The 20,085-nt window shown below is 42.1% G+C and overlaps 1 protein-coding gene across 2 annotated transcripts in view; it reads right to left on the minus strand.

Annotated features, from left to right (window-relative positions):
* The window catches only part of ptprn2 (protein tyrosine phosphatase receptor type N2), a 189,893-nt gene that overhangs the window by 124,234 nt on the left and 45,574 nt on the right, over window positions 1–20,085 (minus strand). Inside the window, exons 4-11 of one of the 2 annotated variants that reach the window (XM_036521609.1) lie at window positions 19,240–19,357; window positions 18,901–19,045; window positions 16,439–16,835; window positions 15,582–15,803; window positions 14,960–15,000; window positions 13,750–14,168; window positions 9,658–9,744; window positions 3,914–3,993 (exon numbers count right to left, since the gene is read on the minus strand). In XM_036521609.1, coding sequence (XP_036377502.1) covers window positions 3,914–3,993; window positions 9,658–9,744; window positions 13,750–14,168; window positions 14,960–15,000; window positions 15,582–15,803; window positions 16,439–16,835; window positions 18,901–19,045; window positions 19,240–19,357 — 1,509 coding nt within the window. The remainder of the gene's footprint in view (window positions 1–3,913; window positions 3,994–9,657; window positions 9,745–13,749; window positions 14,169–14,959; window positions 15,001–15,581; window positions 15,804–16,438; window positions 16,836–18,900; window positions 19,046–19,239; window positions 19,358–20,085) is intronic. The other variant, XM_036521610.1, reaches the window with a different exon arrangement.

Here is a 20,085-nt window from a genome sequence, read left to right on the forward strand (position 1 = left end):
TTGTGCAGATCTGTGTGGATGTGGGGTCCTTGGAAGGCAGCCATTGGGTTATTTAGTGAGTAATTCAGCTTCCAGGCTTGGTCTATGCATCTTTAGTGTGTGCGGCAGTCTCTTATGGTTACCCAGACTAAATTATCTGCATGGGGCTGCATTTAAGCTCACCAGCTACGAAGCTGATCATTGCATCACTGCTTCCTCCAGTCAGGACAGGGGTACAGGTCATTTATTTTCTCAGAATAATTCTTTGACAGTCTTCCCCCAGATTACAAGCATGAATGAAATAAGAAAATATGAGCCACTCTCAATCTCCCTCTAAGACTTGAGGGGGATTTCCTTCACCTGTCTGTCAGCAAATAACACCAGACTTAAAAACAGAATAATTTCTATGCCTGTGATGACAGAAAGCCACTGTTAACACTGAAAAGGTTCACAAGAGTTTAATAAAAGGCCTATATAACAGGTACTAAAATCATCTTACACAGAAATGTTTGTGTTGTACTCTGCCTCACTTGTAAGTTGCTTTGGATAAAAGCACCTGCCAAATGATTAAATGTAAGAAATGCTTTTTGTACATTGGACAAAATGATGTCCTACATGTCAGCAGTAGCACCACTGATGGTAAGATGCATCATTAAAAACAAGTATTTCACAAAAAACACTATCTTTTGATATATTTCATATTTCAATATTTGAAATGGGAACTATAAATAAACATTTCTACCATACTAAACTATAATGTATCATATCACATACACTACAATGCACTATTCTACAGCATACTATACAATATCAAGCCAAAACAAGGCTTGCCTTGCCCAGCTGTAATATGGCGTACTTTGTAACTGTATGCTACACTACATTCATGTACCATTAGCACTGAGACCACTGGTACACTCTCTCAGCATCCACAGAAAGGCACAGAGCAGGAATAAAAATACATCACACATATATTTACCACAATGTATGCAATGCAAAAACAAAAAAGCACAGGTAAAAGACCAAATCTGTCATTGGGTGGGGAAAAAAAGGTTAGCGGTGAATGTAACCTATTCTGACAGAACCAATTTCCGAGCGCAGGTGATTTACGTGTTTGTGAACTATTCCAAGGTACAGAGCCTCATCAAGGCAGCCCGAGCACACTGATGGAGACAGAGAGAGAGGGGGAGAGAGAGAGAGAGAGAGAGAGATAGAGAGAGAGAGGGAGGAAGAGAGAGGGAGACAGTGAGTGGGAGAGAGAGAGAGAGTGGGGGAGAGAGACAGGGAGAGAGGCAGAGGAAGAGAAAGGGGGGGGGGAGAGAGAGAGAGAGAGAGAGAGAGAGAGAGAGAGAGAGAAAGGGACAGAGATAGAGAAAATGCTCTAGCGGCACATTTTAAACAACAGATCTGCCACTCTATTCTCAACTTCCTCAACGCTTGGTGGCTCATTTCCATGCCGGGTGTCAGAAAATGATTTTCATAAACATTCCCAGAGTTTAGTACGGAGCAGTTAATCTTTTATTTTCTTAGCGCATTAGGATTAGTCAGAATGGCCCTTTGTTCTCTGGTTTTCCAGTTGAACTGAGAGAAAGGGTAGCAGCCATCAAACCCTCAACAATGCAGTGGGACCTCCCAAAATGCTTTTCACCATTCAAAAGGTACTGGTAAAAGCTGCCATAGATCATTTAAATGGTTTCCACCAGGATATCACATTTTTTTCTTTATATATTTGCATAATTGTTAGCATAATAATCCCGCTGTTATGATAGATCTCTGGAGCAATTGTCTTCGTATATAGAATATGTATCAGTAACAAAAAACATATAACTTCTACATTCAACGTTGGTTTAAAAAGAATGAAAACACACCATTCATCAATGCTGAGAATAGAGGAAAGCTGTATTATTGCTATTTTGAAGCATTTTCTTCAGCTAGCTTTCTTCTCTATTTGCTTGCACTTGTATGAGTGTCTGTGTGTGTGTGTGTGTGTGTGTGTGTGTGTGTGTGTGTGTGTGTGTGTATGTACATACGTGTGTGTGTGTGTGTGTGTGTGTGTGAGTAAGTAAGTGACAGAGCAAGTGTGTGTGTGCACACGTTTCTGCATATATCATCCACTGAGCTGAGATTAGGGACAAATCCCTGCCCTTGAATCTGTTGCAATACCCATGAAAGAGTGGCTACATTCCCAACGTGTCTCTCCTCACACATCTCATTCATGTAAATGCACTGAGTTACTGTGTACTTCAATAAGAAACTCTAAAGCTTTTTTTCACAACTTTTTTCAATACACCTCATAAACGAGGCAAAAACATGCCATTGATGGCTGTTAACAAGGAAATAAAGCCTGGCACATCAGAAGAAAAAACAAATAACTAGTTAACACAGGTCAATGAAATTTAAAAGTTAACAGGGCTTTATATTAACAACAAAGGGCTTTATATTAAACTTTTGCTAAATATCAGATTTCTCTTTGGTTTTTTGATCAGTGTTTATTTTCTTTTCATCAGAAATATATAACATTTACTTAACGCGACAAAGTAGCTGACAGAGTGTGCAAGAGTCTGTATTCAAGCTTGACTCAAGCAAGCAAAGCGAATTCATAATTTATCAATAATCGGCAGGAAAGCGGATCATGTTGACCTAACATTTTGTCTGACATTTCAGTTTTAGCTCACTGCTGCCATTAGCCCTCCTTTACATGTTGACAATCAACAATCCAGTCATTCAATGCAGACAGTGCAGTCAAACATTAAAACAGATTTGCAAAGCTCATCTGGGCATAAAACAGCTGCACAACCACCATCAACAGTGTACTGAGGGTTGGCTTTCTCAGACAAGGGGCTAGAATGCACCGCGTTCACTTTATCCTCAGTAGTGTAACAGGTGCGTTACATTTTCAACAGGTGTGTTATACAGACGAAAGCTGTGGAAACGACTCCGCTTACGTGTTTCTCATCACAAAATATCAGTGAAATATAACCACACCCCAAGATTAAGTTTCATTACCCGTTTTGAATGCTTCAAAGCCACCAGCAAGATTTGATCATGTTACCCATTCTTTAAGAATTTTGGTTAAGAGAAAATAAAGGACTTAACATTTGATTATTGTCCTCTGCCCTCTGCCCTCTCTCTCTCTCTCTCCCTCTTTCTCTCTTACACACACACACACACACACACACACAGAGTGATCATGTACTATGTGTAAGCATGTACTTAAACACTTAACCTTTTTTATCCAGGAAGGTCAATTGAGAGCAAGTTCTCATTTCCAAAAATGACTGAGGAATTATGGAAATTATGCTGGTTTTATTGTCCTGCATGAGGGTGTCAGACCTCCGCGCTGATCTGACATTGCCAGAGGTACAGCTGCATATTTAGAATTTTTTCTCTTCTACTTGACAATTTTCTATCAGCAGACTTCAAGCTGTTTTGCTATAAAAAGATAAGCCTGTCTAGACCTGTTTGGCTACTGAACATAGAAAAAGAATCCAGGAGGAGTGTCAGTTCTCACTGCAGGTAGCTACAGTATCATGTGCAATACTAGGAGCAGTAAAATGTGAAAGATATCACGTCATTTGGCTGAAATGTTAGAATTCTTAGCTCACCATACAATGGTAATGCTTTATTGCTTATGATCTGGTAGAACAGGCTGTTCTTTATCAACAGCAGCAACAATGAAATGTCTATCAACTACAGCAAAGGAAGGGTTGTATTTAACCCATTAAAGTCAATGACCAAATGGGCTGCAAAACATACATAAACAGCCACTATATCACTAAAGAAGTGTTTTTTTTCACACATATTAGGACTGGAAATAAGAATAACTATGTCCCTCAGCTTAGGATTGCTACATTGCCCAGAGGACACCGCTACATGCGAGGGGAAATGGACAGTCACTTCATAGGGAACCGGGAGCGAATCGGCAGCACGGTCCTACCTGCCATACTGGTCACATCTGCGGTGGAGACTTTCTGAGGGTTGGGGCGCACTTTGAAGGTGACAGCTGGGCCCTGCACTCTGAAAGAGAGAGAGAAAGGGGGGAAATGAAGTGACTCCAAAGCCTCTGCTGCTCCAGTCCAAGGCATTCTTCTTTCATGGATGAGAGCTATTCTCTGCTTTCTTTTTCTACCATCTTCCTCTTCTTTTTTTTCCAACACAGAACATGAAAGCACTGCCATATTGTGCCTGAAAATCTTGTTTGCTTTCTACCCCCTGTGACCCGTATGCTGTTAAAACCCCTACTGCCAGCTGTCCAACAGACAGTTTTTACTGTGGCGCTGAAAATTTAACAGGATCCGGAGCATATTGGTCAACAGAAAATAATAACGTATCCCACATATAAATACTCTAGGTTATTCAGGGCAAAGATGTCATTTGGATATTCAGACAAACAGACTGACTGCTTGCTCTACTGCAGGTGTGATTCAACAAGTTTATCTGCATGGCAGCAACCACAGATTTCCAGTATCAGGAAAGGAGGGACTGAAGGCATGGTTCAATCAAAATGCAAAGTGCTTTGGTGTCACAATTCAATAACACCCTGAATATGGAAAATTAGACTTGCAGAACCTGAAACGGCCACGGCAAACTCCTTACAGGTTGACCGAGACTGCAGGAAGTTTTGGCAACGGGACCTGATGGAAGCTGTGGCGTGCACTTATCGAATGACGTCACCTCACCTCTGACTCATACCGCGGGACGCCGTGACCTGAGTGGTTGCTGGGGTTTATCGTTCGCTCCGTGGCCTATGGTACCGTCAGAGAGAGAGAGGTTCCGGCTGGAGCTCTTGCCCTCTGCCCCCTCGCTTCCAGCAGAGTGGGACGCTGACTCTTGTGATTGCGGCACTCACAGTGGGTGCAGACGACCCAAGAGCCCCGATCCTCACATCCTCTCACCACAGCTTTGATCTGTGAGAAACTCCATTACTCCTATGCCTCTCCTACTCCAAAAACTGAGCTCCGCTGATGGGGAGACGGGGCGGGGGGGCTTAGGGGGTATCGGCCATGAGCCCACAACCCCTCCACTGACTCAGAAGCAGTGGAAAATTACATTTCTTAGCATCTACAGGCAAACAACCTGGCTCTTACACAACCTCTGGCTCCAAACCATCATGAAATACCACCAATCATTTTGTAAAGCTATAACAAATCCGTCTATGATTCCTCATGTTTGGAAAAAAAAAAAAAAAGATTTTTTTTTTCAGTCTATATATACACTGTACATAGCTGGCACACCGTGAGTAATGCCAGGAGTGGTGAGGTGCTTGATGGTTTTTTTCGAGAACAGGAAGTGGGCGGCATGGGCAAGGGGAATCACAGTCCAGGGGCTGCAGACCTCCTGTGGTGTTCCGGCCCCTGCCCTTTCGCATCACTCATACATTTTATTTCTTCACTCTGAAGCCAATTTATGGCTTACTGTAGGGGATACATCAGACCCCGCTACACCACAGAAATACATGGAAGAAAGCAGGCTATCAATATGAGTATCGGAAGCACTGGTCAAGCCTGTAAAACCGCTGAACGGGTGCCCTTTGTGACATTCTCACACATATTTAAGATATGCAAAAAATGAGTACGAGTTTTCCGAATCTCAACTCTCACTTGCATTTTGGCGTCTTGCCTTTTCCATATAAAGCGTTCCACGCATTGACATGAACAAATGGGATAGGGTATATATTGGCTTATACGGGAAGAAAAGCTTGGGTTTGTATGATTTTTATCTCAGGCTCCCTATGCAAGCTGTGTGTGAGTAAATCACTCCCCCTGCTGGCTGTTGTTTAAAACATATGATAAAATGACGACATTAAATTACTTAAAAGGGAAATTGGGATTCGCATCTAAAAAGAAGGAGGGTGGCATAATCATAAAGTGCTTCCACAATTTAAGTAAGCAAACTAGATAACATGAAGTAGTCAACTTTTTGTAACACTGTTTTGTTGACACTGTGAGGGTAGCACTTTCCCCTGACACGATAATGTGGCCTGACCTGGGCCGTGAGCGGGCTGTTTCTACAAGTTGACCATGATGTTCCTCCCGCTGGGGCTGGTAGAAAGACACACAAAGAGCTAGTTTTCATAACCCTCCATCATCTCGACCCTGGGACGGCATTTCCATTTTCCAAAAAAGGGGGAAAAGACAAAAGATACATTATCAACACCCCCCTGTATGTCGCCCATGAGCTGAATACGGATCAGCTGCCTCAGTGTGGTGTGTAATGGGTTCAAAGATGGACGCAGCTTGGCTCTCTTGAGCGCTGTAAAGGCAAGCTCTACCAAAGCTCATTTCACACATGTGACTCAGTCAGCTACCATAGGAGGACTACAGGTTCCTTCAGCAAGGTGTCTCCCCCCAAATCTATTCATATCTACCCACTAGAAATAGAGCTGTGTAAACATACACATTGGGGAAATGAACAGTGATTTTTAAAGCACCGTGAGGTCAGCAGCCCTGGATAAGGTAACCTTCACCTTTACCCACCAGACTCAAAAGGAAAAGGGAGGTTGAGTTCTAGCTTGCCGAGTTGTGAGCTGACGGTTTATTTATTGTCCTTTCAAAGATGGGAATGGCATGGCGATGTCACTGAATCACTTTAAATAGCAAAAAAAAAAAAACAACTAAAATTATGACTTGTGACAAGAGACATCACATGATGTTTTCTACCATCACATAAAACGTACTCAAATACATATAAAACTATACTCAAAAAGAAGGAATGTAACACTTAAAGGGGGCATGCCTTGTACATGGCTCCTAATAAAATAAAAAAGCAGTGAAAAAACAGGCAGAAATATGGCACGGTCTAAGGAGGACCAAGCAAATAAACAGATTACACACAGTGCATCATGTCCCATCTGGTGGCACAGTGAGCAAACTTCAGCGTACACAGCCCTCGATCAAGCAGGTTGCAGAGAGTCCTCGCAGACAGTGATGAAACATCGCTGCCTGGAGCCAGAATTCTGACTCCGGTCAAAATGCTCCACATTAAGCATCTATTCTGTGGTAGGATCTTATAGACATATAAACCATGGCTGCTCAGCATGTCAGGAAATAATTACCCAGACATAACTTTCATTTTCAGTAAGAATTTCCTGAAAGCCTCATTGCATTTCTAAGTTAATACACTGAGGCCCCTGCAGAAGCTGATACCTACAGGGAAAATATAACAATTTAAAAAAGAATGGGGGGCCGTGGGTCAAGGAAAGTTCACTCTCATTATTAAAGTATTATCGCTCCTGCACCACAGGGCTACTTGTCAATAATTGGTGTGTGCACGTTGGTGTGTGTGTGTGTGTGTGTATGTATGAAATTTCCCTTTTACTAGTTGCACATATGTAGAGCTAGAATGCATAGGCTAATTTCCCAGTGTTTCTCAAACTACAAAGTATACATTGTCTGTTGTAATATACATTACGGTCTAAAAGAGGTTTGAACATAAGACAGTGCTCTGAATTCATTAGAGACATCACAAGGTATGCACATCTTCTTTAGGCTGGCTATGTTTGTATCTAGAGGTAATTAGACTTGACTTCTTTTCCCTGGTGCAGGTTAAATCACACAAATGTCAGGATAAAACAGATGTCTACATATTTTTCAACCACCAAATGAACTAAATCACAGGAAAAAAAATCTTTACAAAGTCTTAACCAGAATACTCATCTTTCTGAGCTCCTTGTGGAATATATTAGATCTGCATTTTTTTCTATAAAAGTGAACATTCTTCATTATGTGGGAGTGATTTCCTCTCTCCAAAGTATTGTTAACTTTATTGAATTTTTTTAAAATTTACATCTACAGTTCAGTTGGATGTTGTAAAATATGGATTCAATTAAATAACTCCATAAATATGTATACTATATATTTTAGACAAATATTCAAGCACAGAATGATTTTGATTTTGCATACATATGTATATGACACAGTCTAACAAAGTCTAGGAAGGAAAATTAATTCATATGCTTTTACAATGATGCATTCAGTCTCTGACCTTTATCTAATGGCTTTGTCTCGCTGTCTGTTTGTCTGTCCATGAACAGAATAACTGGACATGCTATGGATGTATTTGGCAGAAACTTGGTGTGACAGGATCACTTATGAAGCAAAACCAAAATGACTTGATCTTAGGGCTGACACACCAGACTGTTACAGGTGGCAGAGGCATAGACTATACCAACTGCTTATATAAAGTATAATGTGTAATGTCTACCTCCAGAAACCCATGTCCAGCAACACTTTCTGCAAAACCCCTCCTTCAAAATGAATTTCAGGTGCAGAGCACCTGACAAAATATGCACCTAGGTGACCAATGGTTTGCACTGTCAGAAAGTTTAAAGAGACAAAACTCTATCAAGAGCTGAGGTGGAAGCAATTGAAAAAAGGCTACTGGCAAACCAGAGGGAAAGGTATATTTTACGAACATTAGTAAGGGCTGAAAACAGCACAAAGACCTGCAGATTGAACCGCAGGAGTTGCCATGTTAGGGGCAAAGGGCCACAAATGGGGATTCCACTCAGGGATTTCAGTCTGGAGTATTGCAATCCCATAAGGCCACCCTGCTTATCTGACACATGATGTGATGCTGTGCACTTGTTGTACAGCTGTTGTAAGTACCATGGTATGAAAACACAAATACACAGTATTACACCATAGTACTGTTGTATACACATAATAACTGTAATGAATGTATTGAGAAAAGAGACTCTAAAATAAGTACATGCTTGTATTCTAAACATTCAGCTTTGTTCCAGCCAAACTTTTCATAAGTATTAATAAATACTGTGAAAGCATTAGAGCTCTAAAAATGTAAAAAATAGGACTCTATTCATAATGTACCAATAATGTTCCTTCCAGCTTACAAACCAAGAATGATTGGATTCTTACTAAAGTGAGCGACAATGGCAATTCATCTAAATAGTTGGAAGTAACAAAGAACAATTCAGCTGTCATTTCTCCAAATGCGTTACACACTGTATCTTTATTACTATCTACAAAGCTTCAGTAAATCTGTACTGTTACACATCCTGAAATAATTACATTTGATGATGACATAACCAGATTTTTTGCTTGAATCATATTGAAGCGGCTCATTAACAAAGTAGAATTCACAGGTGTACCACACCAGGATCACACACGAGGATCAATTTTGAGCCTGCAGATGCTCTCAGCTCTAATTACAGATTGTTTATACAACAACTAAATGTATACAATGAACGTACACAATGAAGCTGTTATTTTCCCTTTGAATGTTTATGACACAATCTGAAGTTTAACAGCTTTACTAATTTGCAAATCCCATTTGTATGTTTTATTTTTTATAGCACTGTAGAAACTGCAATTAAGACCCCTGGGGCTCTTTCCATAAAGATGCTTGGTACAGGCCATTTTTTACATTTGTATTAGATGGTCATAATGTTCACCACCAAAGCCAAAACACACATTACATTATTGTCATTTAGCAGACACTCTTATCTAGAGAACCTTACATACAGTACATTAAAATTTTATCCCTTTACACAGCTGAATATTTACTGAGGCCATTATGGGTTAAGTACCTTTCCCAGGGGTACAACAACAGAGCCCCAGCAGAGAATTGAACCAGCAACCTTATGGATAGTCTTGCTCCTTACCACTATGCCACACACACAGCAACCTAACCCAAAATGCGGAAAAAGGAGCGGATACGTACGAAAGGTCCAGGAAGTCTGTTATGCGTAGCTTGGCGCGGCGAGCCAGGAGCTCCATTAGATGCAGGCCCTCGTCGGTGCTGAGAGAGCTGTTTGGGGGTGGGGGCGGGGGTGGAGGGGTGGGACAGGGACACCAGAGCGTTAAAAATGGAACCCGTCAATACTCGCCAGGCGAAAGGTCCCAACATAGTTGTCACCTCGGCCTGTTAGAGAGTGGGCCGGCTCCCACACATCGCATTCCTGTCACACACCGCGCCGCGTGCCGGAGGGGAATTGGGATCAGGTGGTTCTTCAGGCATGATAAATCACCTGAATTTTCCGGCAATGAGACAAACAATAAGGTGCAAATGGAATTGTTAGGAAGTGTAATGGTTCTGTGATGCAGCTGAGGATCGGCAACTGCACTGCCCGAGTCTACTGACGCAAACCCGGACCCACGGAGCGCCCGACCGCAAAGCCTGAGCAAACGGATCTAACAAAGGGATCCAGCAGGAAATGCATTATACTGTATTTAGGAAAAGAGGGACTAGCTGCTTCTTCTACTTCATTTAGATCCAGACTGCAAGTTCCCTCCTCCCCACTTTAAACCAGGAAAAAAATGAACGCACAAGAAGCCAAACCAGTCAAAAATAACTGAAGAAAATATCAACTGTTTAGATTTTTCAGAGATTGCAGATATTATAATATATTGCAATGCGGTAATGTATAATTACTAATGAACTCTTTCTATTTCCAAAGGATTTCAAAGAAGAAAAAAAAACTATTGCACTGAATGATCAGTATGCATATATTTCTATTATGAATATGTTACACAATTGTGAAAAAGCATAACTGCATCTTGTAACTGATAACATATACAATATATACACAATAACAACATGTATATTTCCATAAATTATTTACCATCACTAGGTGGAGACAAACACAGCTATATTTTCTAAATCATTTTAATGGAATAGATTAAAATATACTCCTGTCAATGTACTCTTGAATATTTCCCTTACAGTATCAAATGCAGGTTATGAATATAATGTAACAAGCATAAAAAGGCATGGCATGCAATGTGCTCATGATCATTGGGTGGGCAAATCAATTCATGCTGCTGGGAATGGCCCTAAAAGATAGTGGCAACACAACAACCGTAAGACAGACGCATACATACAGATATAAACCTGAACATCAGCACTCATAAAACTTTATATTCATAGATATACACATAAAACATTGGAAAAAGAGGACAGGGATATGTATTCATGAAAGACCTGTCAGTAATACGACCACAGGATAGCCCAAAAAGAATGCAATCAGAGCCACAGCATAATCGCTCCTCGGATAGTGTCGAAACGAGCCTCTCAAATCAAACAAAGCGATTTGGAAACATTGTTTCCCTTTGCTTCAGGCAGACATGTGCCCCTTACAGCAAAAGCAGCCACCCAATAGGAGCTCTGGCTTTTTCTCCAGAAATGTTCCAGAGCCCTCTCAGGTTGTTTCAGTGCCGTTTTTGTGTTTTTTGTTTTTTTTTTTCCACCAGGGAGCACTTCCAGTTGCCTGGAGAATGGAGGCGAGGCGTCGGGCTGTGCTGGAGTTCAGGCAGGGGTTTGCCGGGAGAGGCATTACAGCTCAGACGACGCCGCTGTTAACCAGGCAGCCCACGCTGCTCCCGGGGAGCCTGTCACATCATTGCCTTCCACTAACGCTGTCATTTCTGCCCACAAGATTATCCCTGATGGCGTGATTAGGGATTGCTTCCTTATCCACTCTGTGAAAGGTCACTGTCGAAACAGGAAGAGGGACCTCTCATTCAGTCCCCATGTCAGCTGGACTGCAATTGTGTCCCAGATCCTCCCAGCCATTAACTAGCATCAGGTGGGCAAAACCCCGCTAATGTCTTAAGTCTGCCTTTCTGGGATTTGTGCGTCTGTGTGAGTTTGAGATAAATCAACTGTATATTTCCTGGAAAAATGACAGAAATATTAGTTTGTGATTGAGAATTTTTGAAGTATTGCTTGTCAGCCCTCATGTGAAAGCTATACACGTGCTGTTATTTAAAGGGTAGCCATAGTTGAGTGAGTCGAGGTGACATCACATAGCAGCTCAATCAGCAGCTCAGCAATTCTATAAACTGTATAGTTGGTAAAATGAGAAATTACTTTCCATCAGTGTTTAATGCAAGCAAAATAAAGTAAAAGCACATATGTGTTATTTGCATTTCAATTCCTAATTTCATTGTCACAGGCTCACTATTGTTTTAAAAATATAGGATATTTCAGTATCTGGAAGTGATTCTGGAACAAAAAGACTTAACAGGTTTGACGATGTGATTCAAGGCACGTCCGAATCCCACCGGCATTAAATCTAACAACTGGAGCTGTGAAGTGCCTTGCTTGTTGATGCTGGCACTCTTCCCCGTGGGCTTCGCCTCCCTCCAATGTCAGGAGATGTCAGATAAGCAGGTTAGCGCGACACTGCAGGAGAGGCTGAGGTAACAGCCATGCAATCACTGGGGTTGCAGCCCGGGGAGGCCGGGGCCGACCCCCTCATGGCGAGAAGGGCAGGGGAGAGAGATCCGCCTGCCTGGAAGGTGACCCGCTCCCCCCCTGCACGAACAAGCGTGGCGTTTTGGCAATCTAGCCCCCCCCCCAACCCCCCACCTTCCCTGTCTCTGCACCGTGGAGGCCCTGCCTGTTTAACAGGTGAAGGACAGGCCGCTGTCACTATCTCTGATAATGCTGTAAGGGGATCTTAAGCCAGGAGGCTGCAAAGCACAGGATGACTCATTCACCCAATGACACTGCCACTACATTGTGCCAGATACTGTAGTACTGCAGTACTTGAATTTGATCGATGATTGTTGTTGCTGGTATGGTTTTGAGGTCGTCCAGTTTTCACTTACTTTAAAATACCAATAATCTTAGGATTTATAAAATGTCTGACCAGTTTAAAGTAAGGGAGTAGGGGTGACTTTCTCCAAACAGCAGAGGGTCAGACTTGGTTTCCATGGGCTATGCAGATCAGGGATTATATCAGTCATTACAAGATATTTTAGATCAGTTAGACCTCATTAGAATCCACAACCTGTCTCTCTCAGCCTGGACACCCAGTCATCCCTCCCTGGCAAACTCAGCCAATGTGTGGAGTGGAACAAAAATGCTGCCGTGAAATACCCAGGTGGATACTATACATCAGTGATCGTTGAAGTGACCCCCCCACTCAACTGTACAGCTTTGAGATCCATGTACGGCACTTATACAAATGCAATTTGTCATCATGACCTGATCTTCATCCTCTTCCCCACTCAGTGTGTTTCCTTGCCTCCATCTTCATATGAGTCCCTCCATTCACTCATCAAAATGGATGCTTTAGCTTTCCAAATATGCAAATATTTGACTTTATTCATATTTCAGGTAATATTCTAATATTGTAGTATTATTGACTACTTATGGTTTTTTGTGCCAAATGAATAAATGAAAATGTATATATGTAAATAAAATGTATATATGTATGTATGTATGTCAGAGAGTTGAAGATGCCATTAGTTCTTACACTTCATTATTGACTTCTTTGTGTTGTCTGTTCCATAAAGGTCTGTAATTGTCATAACTTATTTGAACTTTGAGTGAAGCAGTTTCAACCGTCAAACACCTTACAATAACATGGCAGGAAATACTGATTTTCATGCTTTCAAACAACTGGAGTTTCTCTTCACAAAGGCTGAAAAAGCTGAGGCTATTCATTTATATTTGTAATTTATATAATCATATTTCTCAATCCCTTGATGTATCTAGCAAACATATATTCAAAATATTTACTTCCTCTGCAACCATTGTTAAATTGTAATAGTATTTTTAGACAGACACAAATCCTGTTTCCATGTTTAAACCCTCAGCAGATGCCATTAGGAATTAATCCACTTTGCTTTTTTAAAGAGCTCTTTTAATGTTCTTTTAATTACACTCCTGTACACAGAACTTAGGAAAGCAGAGAGCCTGGAGGTGCTGTACATACTAAACAGGGTGTTTGGAAGCATGGGGCCAAATCTTGTTTTAATTTTTCTCCAGAATATTCCATGAAATGAAACTGCTCTGAGTACTCACTCGGTGTCTGTTATGATGTAGCCAAAGTCGCCCGGGCCTTCCCTGGTCGAGAGGGACTGGACGTTAAGCCTCAGCACCTCTTCCACATGCATGTCCTTCCTCCGCGGCACCTCCACAACGGCGGCGTCCACGGCGGGTGGGTCGGCGCCATGGATCCAGCGCTCTACCTCAGACAGCTCCTCCACAGAATCCTCTGCCGCCGCTGCCTCCTTCTTCTCCACGGCGACCTCCGCCTGAGTGGTCCTGCTCCTCACGTTCTCCACCCCCACTGCACCGCCGTCGGTGAAGGGCTCCTCCAGGGCCACGCCTGCCCCGTCAGCCCCTGCAGGGCTCTCCACCACCCGGGCGTCTGGCTGGGGAGCGCTGGTGGAGGTGTTGTTGTCCAGGTACTCTAACAGCTTACTGAGGAAGAGCGCATTCTGTGTCCAAAAACGTGGGAATGAGAGTGTAAGGTCCAGGCAATTCATGAATGCACGAGTTCTCTGTTCATATTCATTTATGTATCCCGGGCACATTTGTGTAAGACAAAAAAAAAAAACATTTCTTTTGCAAAGGTTACATCATGAAATGTGTACCTGGAATATGAAAAGGAAGCCTTTTGTTAAAGGAATATGATGTATTTCAGGAAGGACATAAGGTTATGAATGGGAATAATGACATCTTTCTGTCATATAACATCTTAGCCATATAAATTTAAAAAACTACAAACACAAGAATTTTCAATATCGCTGTGTGGAGACAATTTTTCATCTATTACTCAGGATTGAACAAAAAACATTAAATATTCCTCTTTGTTGATATGGCCTATACAGCTTTGAGGTATGATTGTCTAGAACAGGTTGTTGAAAAAAACTGGACTGCCACCCAAATAATAGATACATCAAAAGAGACTACTTCTTATTATGACAAACGTTAAGATTGTTGTATTTTCAAATAATAAATGCCCAAAGGTCCATATCACCTTTATTTCATATTTCAAAACTAAGCTGTACAGAATGTCATCTGCTTTCAAGCCGTCCTTTATTGATGACAGAAAAACAGTCACTCTCTCCTTTCAAGAAAGCGCCAGAAAGCTAAAGCTCTCCTAAATCTGCTCCCCTTGTTGCTTTAAATCTCACAGAACGGCATTATTCCCAGATTTATAATGTCAAGGTTTGCCCTGACATTTGATCAAACCATTCATCTACTTAAAAGAATCACTGAAAGGTACCTTGTCAGTGGAGTCTGGCTTTTCTTCCTCCATTACTTGTTCTGTCACCAAATAACAGAAAACACATTAACTCAAAGAGAAAACAAAGCCCCCATGTTGTATTGCATCAATACCTTGGCTATGTTGTACTGCGTGCAATTATGAATAATTTGATAATGTCTGTCTGACAGTCGTTATCAGTTCTACTCACAGTGGTGCTTTGCCATTAGCTTTGAGTATCAAAGCACATTTATTATTTAGAGGTACGACTTTTTCATTTTTGCACAATTTTTTTTTTTTGTTCATTTCAATGACTGCCCAATTTGTGATGACATGTAAGTCTCACATAAAAAAAAAAAATGGCTTTATGCCATCATTCAAAGTTAAGGACAAACCAGCAAAATGAATTATTCAACTGCCTTAGATTATGAAAAAACATGTATCTGATTCAATGCTGCCAGCTTGGTGGCAGATGGTTGAAAGATGTCTGACAAGACATACACAGGGACTGGTCTGGCCAGCAAATTTGCAAGTGCAGCTGGAGTTGCCACCATGTGCAGCAAGCAGCACCCCTCCACCACCAGCTGGTAAGACATACCAAACAGTGGACGCAGCTTCGCTGGAAGCGGCTGGATGAAAGTACCTGGGGATGCGGAGTCCTCTTCCAGCCTCGTGGTGGAAGGAGGTCCTCTTTTTATCTCGCTCTGGTCTGCTCTGGGCGCTACACCCTTGACGCCACCACTGTCCACAACCTGAAGGGCATCGGCGATGATGTCGGCCAGCTGGTCCACCTCTTTGGGACCTAGGGCATCCACGTTAACACTGTGCCTACCCAGCTGTTTCACCACATTCTGGATGAAGTTCTCTGAGAGGTACGAAAGTAGAAAAGATGTTCTCTAAGAGCAGGAAATATGTTCTCTGAGAGGAATAAAATATGCTCTTTGAAAGGATGAAAACATATTCTTTAAGAAGAAAAAAATATGAAATATTAAAATATAAAGGTAACAGGTCTGAAATTCAAGTAATAATAATAACACTACTCGTGGCTTTAAGCAAACTGGCAAACATGAGAGATCTTAATATGATTGTGCTTGACTGATGTGATTAATTCATGTTGGGATGAATAGTTTTTAAAGAAGCTTTACACTGAAGATATACAGTCCCAGTAAAAAGTTTGGACATACCCAATTGAGACAGTGGGAAACATGCATGCAAAGACATTTTCATCTAAAGACTTATGCTTAAATGCTAGAAATTTGTTCCTTTGACAAATATAAATAGTGATGTTGATGCCGATGTATGAATTTTATATAATTTTATAATATTTTTGGCTATTTTGAAGAATCCAAGTTTTGGTCATTGCATAATCCCATCTATGTTATTTCATAGTTTTGATGTCTTTACTATTATTCTAAAATGTAGAAAACAGTAAAAATTAAGAAAGAAAAGCATGCCCAAAACATTGACTGGCACTGTATTCCTTTACAAACATAATCCTACCATCCATAGCACTGAGGGGATCCTTAGCTATTGGTTGGCTGGATCCTGCCTTGATTAGAAGTCTGTCGGTTTTGGGTCTCTGAGGTTTGGCAACTTCTGCAACCGGCCGGAGTAGAATCCTTCCTTTGCCTGCGCTCTCAACCTGGGTCCCTAGGGAGGGACGCCACTTAGTGTTGTACCAGACACGCCCCTTGGGCTGGCCACTGGGGTGAACTAAGGCAGTGCTTTTGTCTGGCAGCTTTCTCCCCATGTACTGCTCCAGGGCGGCGAGGAGCACCCTGGATTTGTCTGGCGGACTGCTGGAGAGGGCTGATGGTGCTGCTGCTGGTGGTGGGGGCGCCTTGGCTGGGAGCTGGGGAAAGGCCTCCGTCGCTGGATGGATGTCGTGGTACAGAGCCTGGGAATGGACACACGGGTCAAGGTGGCTGAGACGTGGCTTTCCACTCTCACTGGAGCACTGCGTGGATCCAGTCTATGAGGTGGCCCGATTCCTGGCCATAACTCTATGCAATATCATCATCTATCCTGGCCGTAACTGTATGTGATGGCATCGATATGATATCATGTGTAACACGTTATCACGTTATCATCAACACACTGATAAGGTTTACAAGTAACCTACCCTACACACATTCAGGATGTTCATAAGGACTTGCAAGGAGAAGAGTCCACTCATCAGTACTGTATCAGGCGCTAAGGTGCTTACGTACTGTACCAATGCGATTACAATCAGATTGTTTCATGAACATGAGAAGTCATGTCCACAATGAATGTTACACAACTGTACTGCTGCAAGAGCTCTCACTGCTGATGGACAGGTCTGCTGCTGGGAATCAGTTTTGTATGTGCATATCTGCCCAGATCAGAACACAGTTCTGATGTTAACTCTAAAAATGTTTCACTCTTGATAGCTGTATTTCCACCGTTGTTACTGGTAAGCCATACCTTGGGCATGTCAACTTGGGCTGATGGGATGTTTCCCAGCCTGAGATGTGCCAGTAGGGTGACCCCTTATCAAAGAGCATGTGCTAATTACAGTGCCATGGCCAGAAAGTGTCTTTTTCTATGCTTGCTTTTAGCTGGGTTGCATAGATACAAATCATTGACACTTTGTACTGGGAAAATAAGCGGCTTTCCTCCCCTGCTATACTCTGCATCCACACAGCACCAGTGTCATTTATCTCCAAAACAGAGATAACAACAGTGCAATAGTAACAGTAACCGTGCCCTTACACAAACAAGGCATAATTTATTTACAAACTCAAAAAATTACCCACATTACTCACAAACAAGTTATGGGTTGATTAAGGCAGTACTACAACACTAAGTATGTAAAGTTATTCCAGGGTTAGCAACAGTAACATTAGGTGACACTGTTCAGATGAAAGGCAGACAGCCATGTTGAATCCTATTAGAGCTGCACACAAACAGCAGAGCCAAGTCAGTGGAAACCAGCCAGTAGGTTCTCAGCATTGTTTGGATGTCTGGTCTAGGCATCTGGGGCTGTTTTTTTTTTATTAGTTTTGTTAGTCAATTGTTTATATCTGATTTCTATGGTTCATTTAACTGGCTTATCTTTTCACCTTTAATTAAAGTCTCTTTGTCTGCACCCTTATCTTCACTGCCACTATTATTTTTTTTAAAAGATGCCAGACATTGTACAATGCAGTTACAATCCATCAGTGTGTGTTTCTTAAGGTACAATCTAACCTTCCTGAAAAGTGGCCTGAACATTCACTAGCTAATATGACAACGTTACCATTTTGATGACAAAATCTAATTTAATTTGCCTTAAAATAAAACTGTGTTTTGAAGAAAAAACACAAAGCTTGCAATGGCTATTTAATTCCTCCTTTAGGCTACGTCTTCGCACAAAGGGCACAACCAAGGAAAACCAGGTTTGGCTCTTCTTTGTGCTCTGAGCCCACTTCTAAGACATCGAGCCAGATGTGTGGTACCTTCCCCTCGGCACTTTTCTGTGTTCCAAGCTGATGAAGAAAAGGAGACTCTCACCTCCCTTTGGTGTCAGAGGCTTAATACCATTAGCTCAGTGGGGCAGACCACACTCACTCCCACTAAGCACGTCTATCAAGCCTGGCGCTGATTTAAATAGAGCACTTCAGGGGTCATTATTAATTAGGGTTCTGAACTGCCTGGCTTTGGATTGCATTGTCTCAGCAACAACGCTACAGCAGGAAATGACAGCACAGTTTGTGATCCGAGGAGCCCCGTCTTATTCATGCCCCGCGGTCTCACACAGAGACGAACAACAAAGGGGAATCCATAAAAAGAAATGAGGCGTTCTATGGGGATAATTGATGTGTGGTAGGGATTCAAAACAAAGGGAGCACATGGGCACAGCTGCAGAGTCCCGGGCCCTGCTGCGGATGCCGCTCCTCTTTTCAGCTTTACCAGGGGACGGCACAGGCTTGGTACCGAGGGGACCAGCTTAGGGCTCTCACCTTGTTGAAGGACATCTCCCCTTTGGGACCAGTGTTGGCCTGGGCAGCAGGCCGGGGCAGAAAGCCTTGGGCCTGGAAATACTTCTGCAGGGACCTGCTCAGCTCCGTCTCCATGGGTTTCAGCTTCCTCTCTCCGCCCACAACTCTGTCACAGTCAGACAAACATGGACCCATACTTGTGAAACGGTATGACAGTTTACACATGTTTCCAGGTCAGATTATGGTTTCAGATTATATGTTTCAAGAAACAGATTTGATCAGTGCTATGCTTACTGCTCAGAGTCAATCATCAATTCAATTCACATTGTTTTGGGTGCAAAACACAGCATTATAACTCACCTGCTTTTACCAGTAACGTCTGCAGCGCTGGTCTCAGGACGTCTGTAGGAAACCCTCCTAAGTTTGGAGAGCTCCTTGGAAACTGCCTGCTGGGTTGTGTCATCTTGCCAACTCAAACCTGTGGAGAGGAAATCACTGGCATCAAGCTTCAGCCCATGTGAAATCTCCCTCAAAAACATACCAGCACAAATATATGTCCATATATACATAACATAATGGTGCTGTACTATTATCCGTTTCTAAAAGTGTTTCAGTGAGGCACAGTAAATATCCTTCATGCCACACCTAATAAAGTTGTGCAAGCACTCTCAACAAGATTTGTACAATGTTTATGAATGTTTGAAAAAATCCACTTGTTTGGTCATTAACTGAAATGAATGCAAGGATTCAAAATGAGTAACCATTAAACAATTTGACTGTGAACATGTGTGATTGAGACTTACTGTGTAGGCTAAACTCCCAGCTTGAGAAAATCAGGCTGAGTTTTGACCAATCTGGTTATAATTATCACTGAAGTCAGTTGATCAAAAATACATCAAAGTATTAAGAAATATTCAGCACATCTACGTGGAATGCACAATATAATATAGGAGAGAAAAATTCATGATAAGCTCTTTATTGCGCTTAGAATTCAAGTGGAATGCCAAAGCATATACTTGCAATATTCTTCTGTGAGTATTGATGACAGAGGACTTCTGCAGATCCCAGCACATGTCACTTTCCCTAGCCAATCAACAAGCCACGGAGGAATGCGCCACACGAACTGACAGCACTATCATTTCTGCTAATTGCCAGAACATACTTAGAATACAAGTCTTCTGGCAAAGCAACGGCAGAGCCGCGCCA

Source organism: Megalops cyprinoides, chromosome 2 (assembly GCF_013368585.1).
Source record: "Megalops cyprinoides isolate fMegCyp1 chromosome 2, fMegCyp1.pri, whole genome shotgun sequence".
NCBI classification, from domain to species: domain Eukaryota; kingdom Metazoa; phylum Chordata; class Actinopteri; order Elopiformes; family Megalopidae; genus Megalops; species Megalops cyprinoides.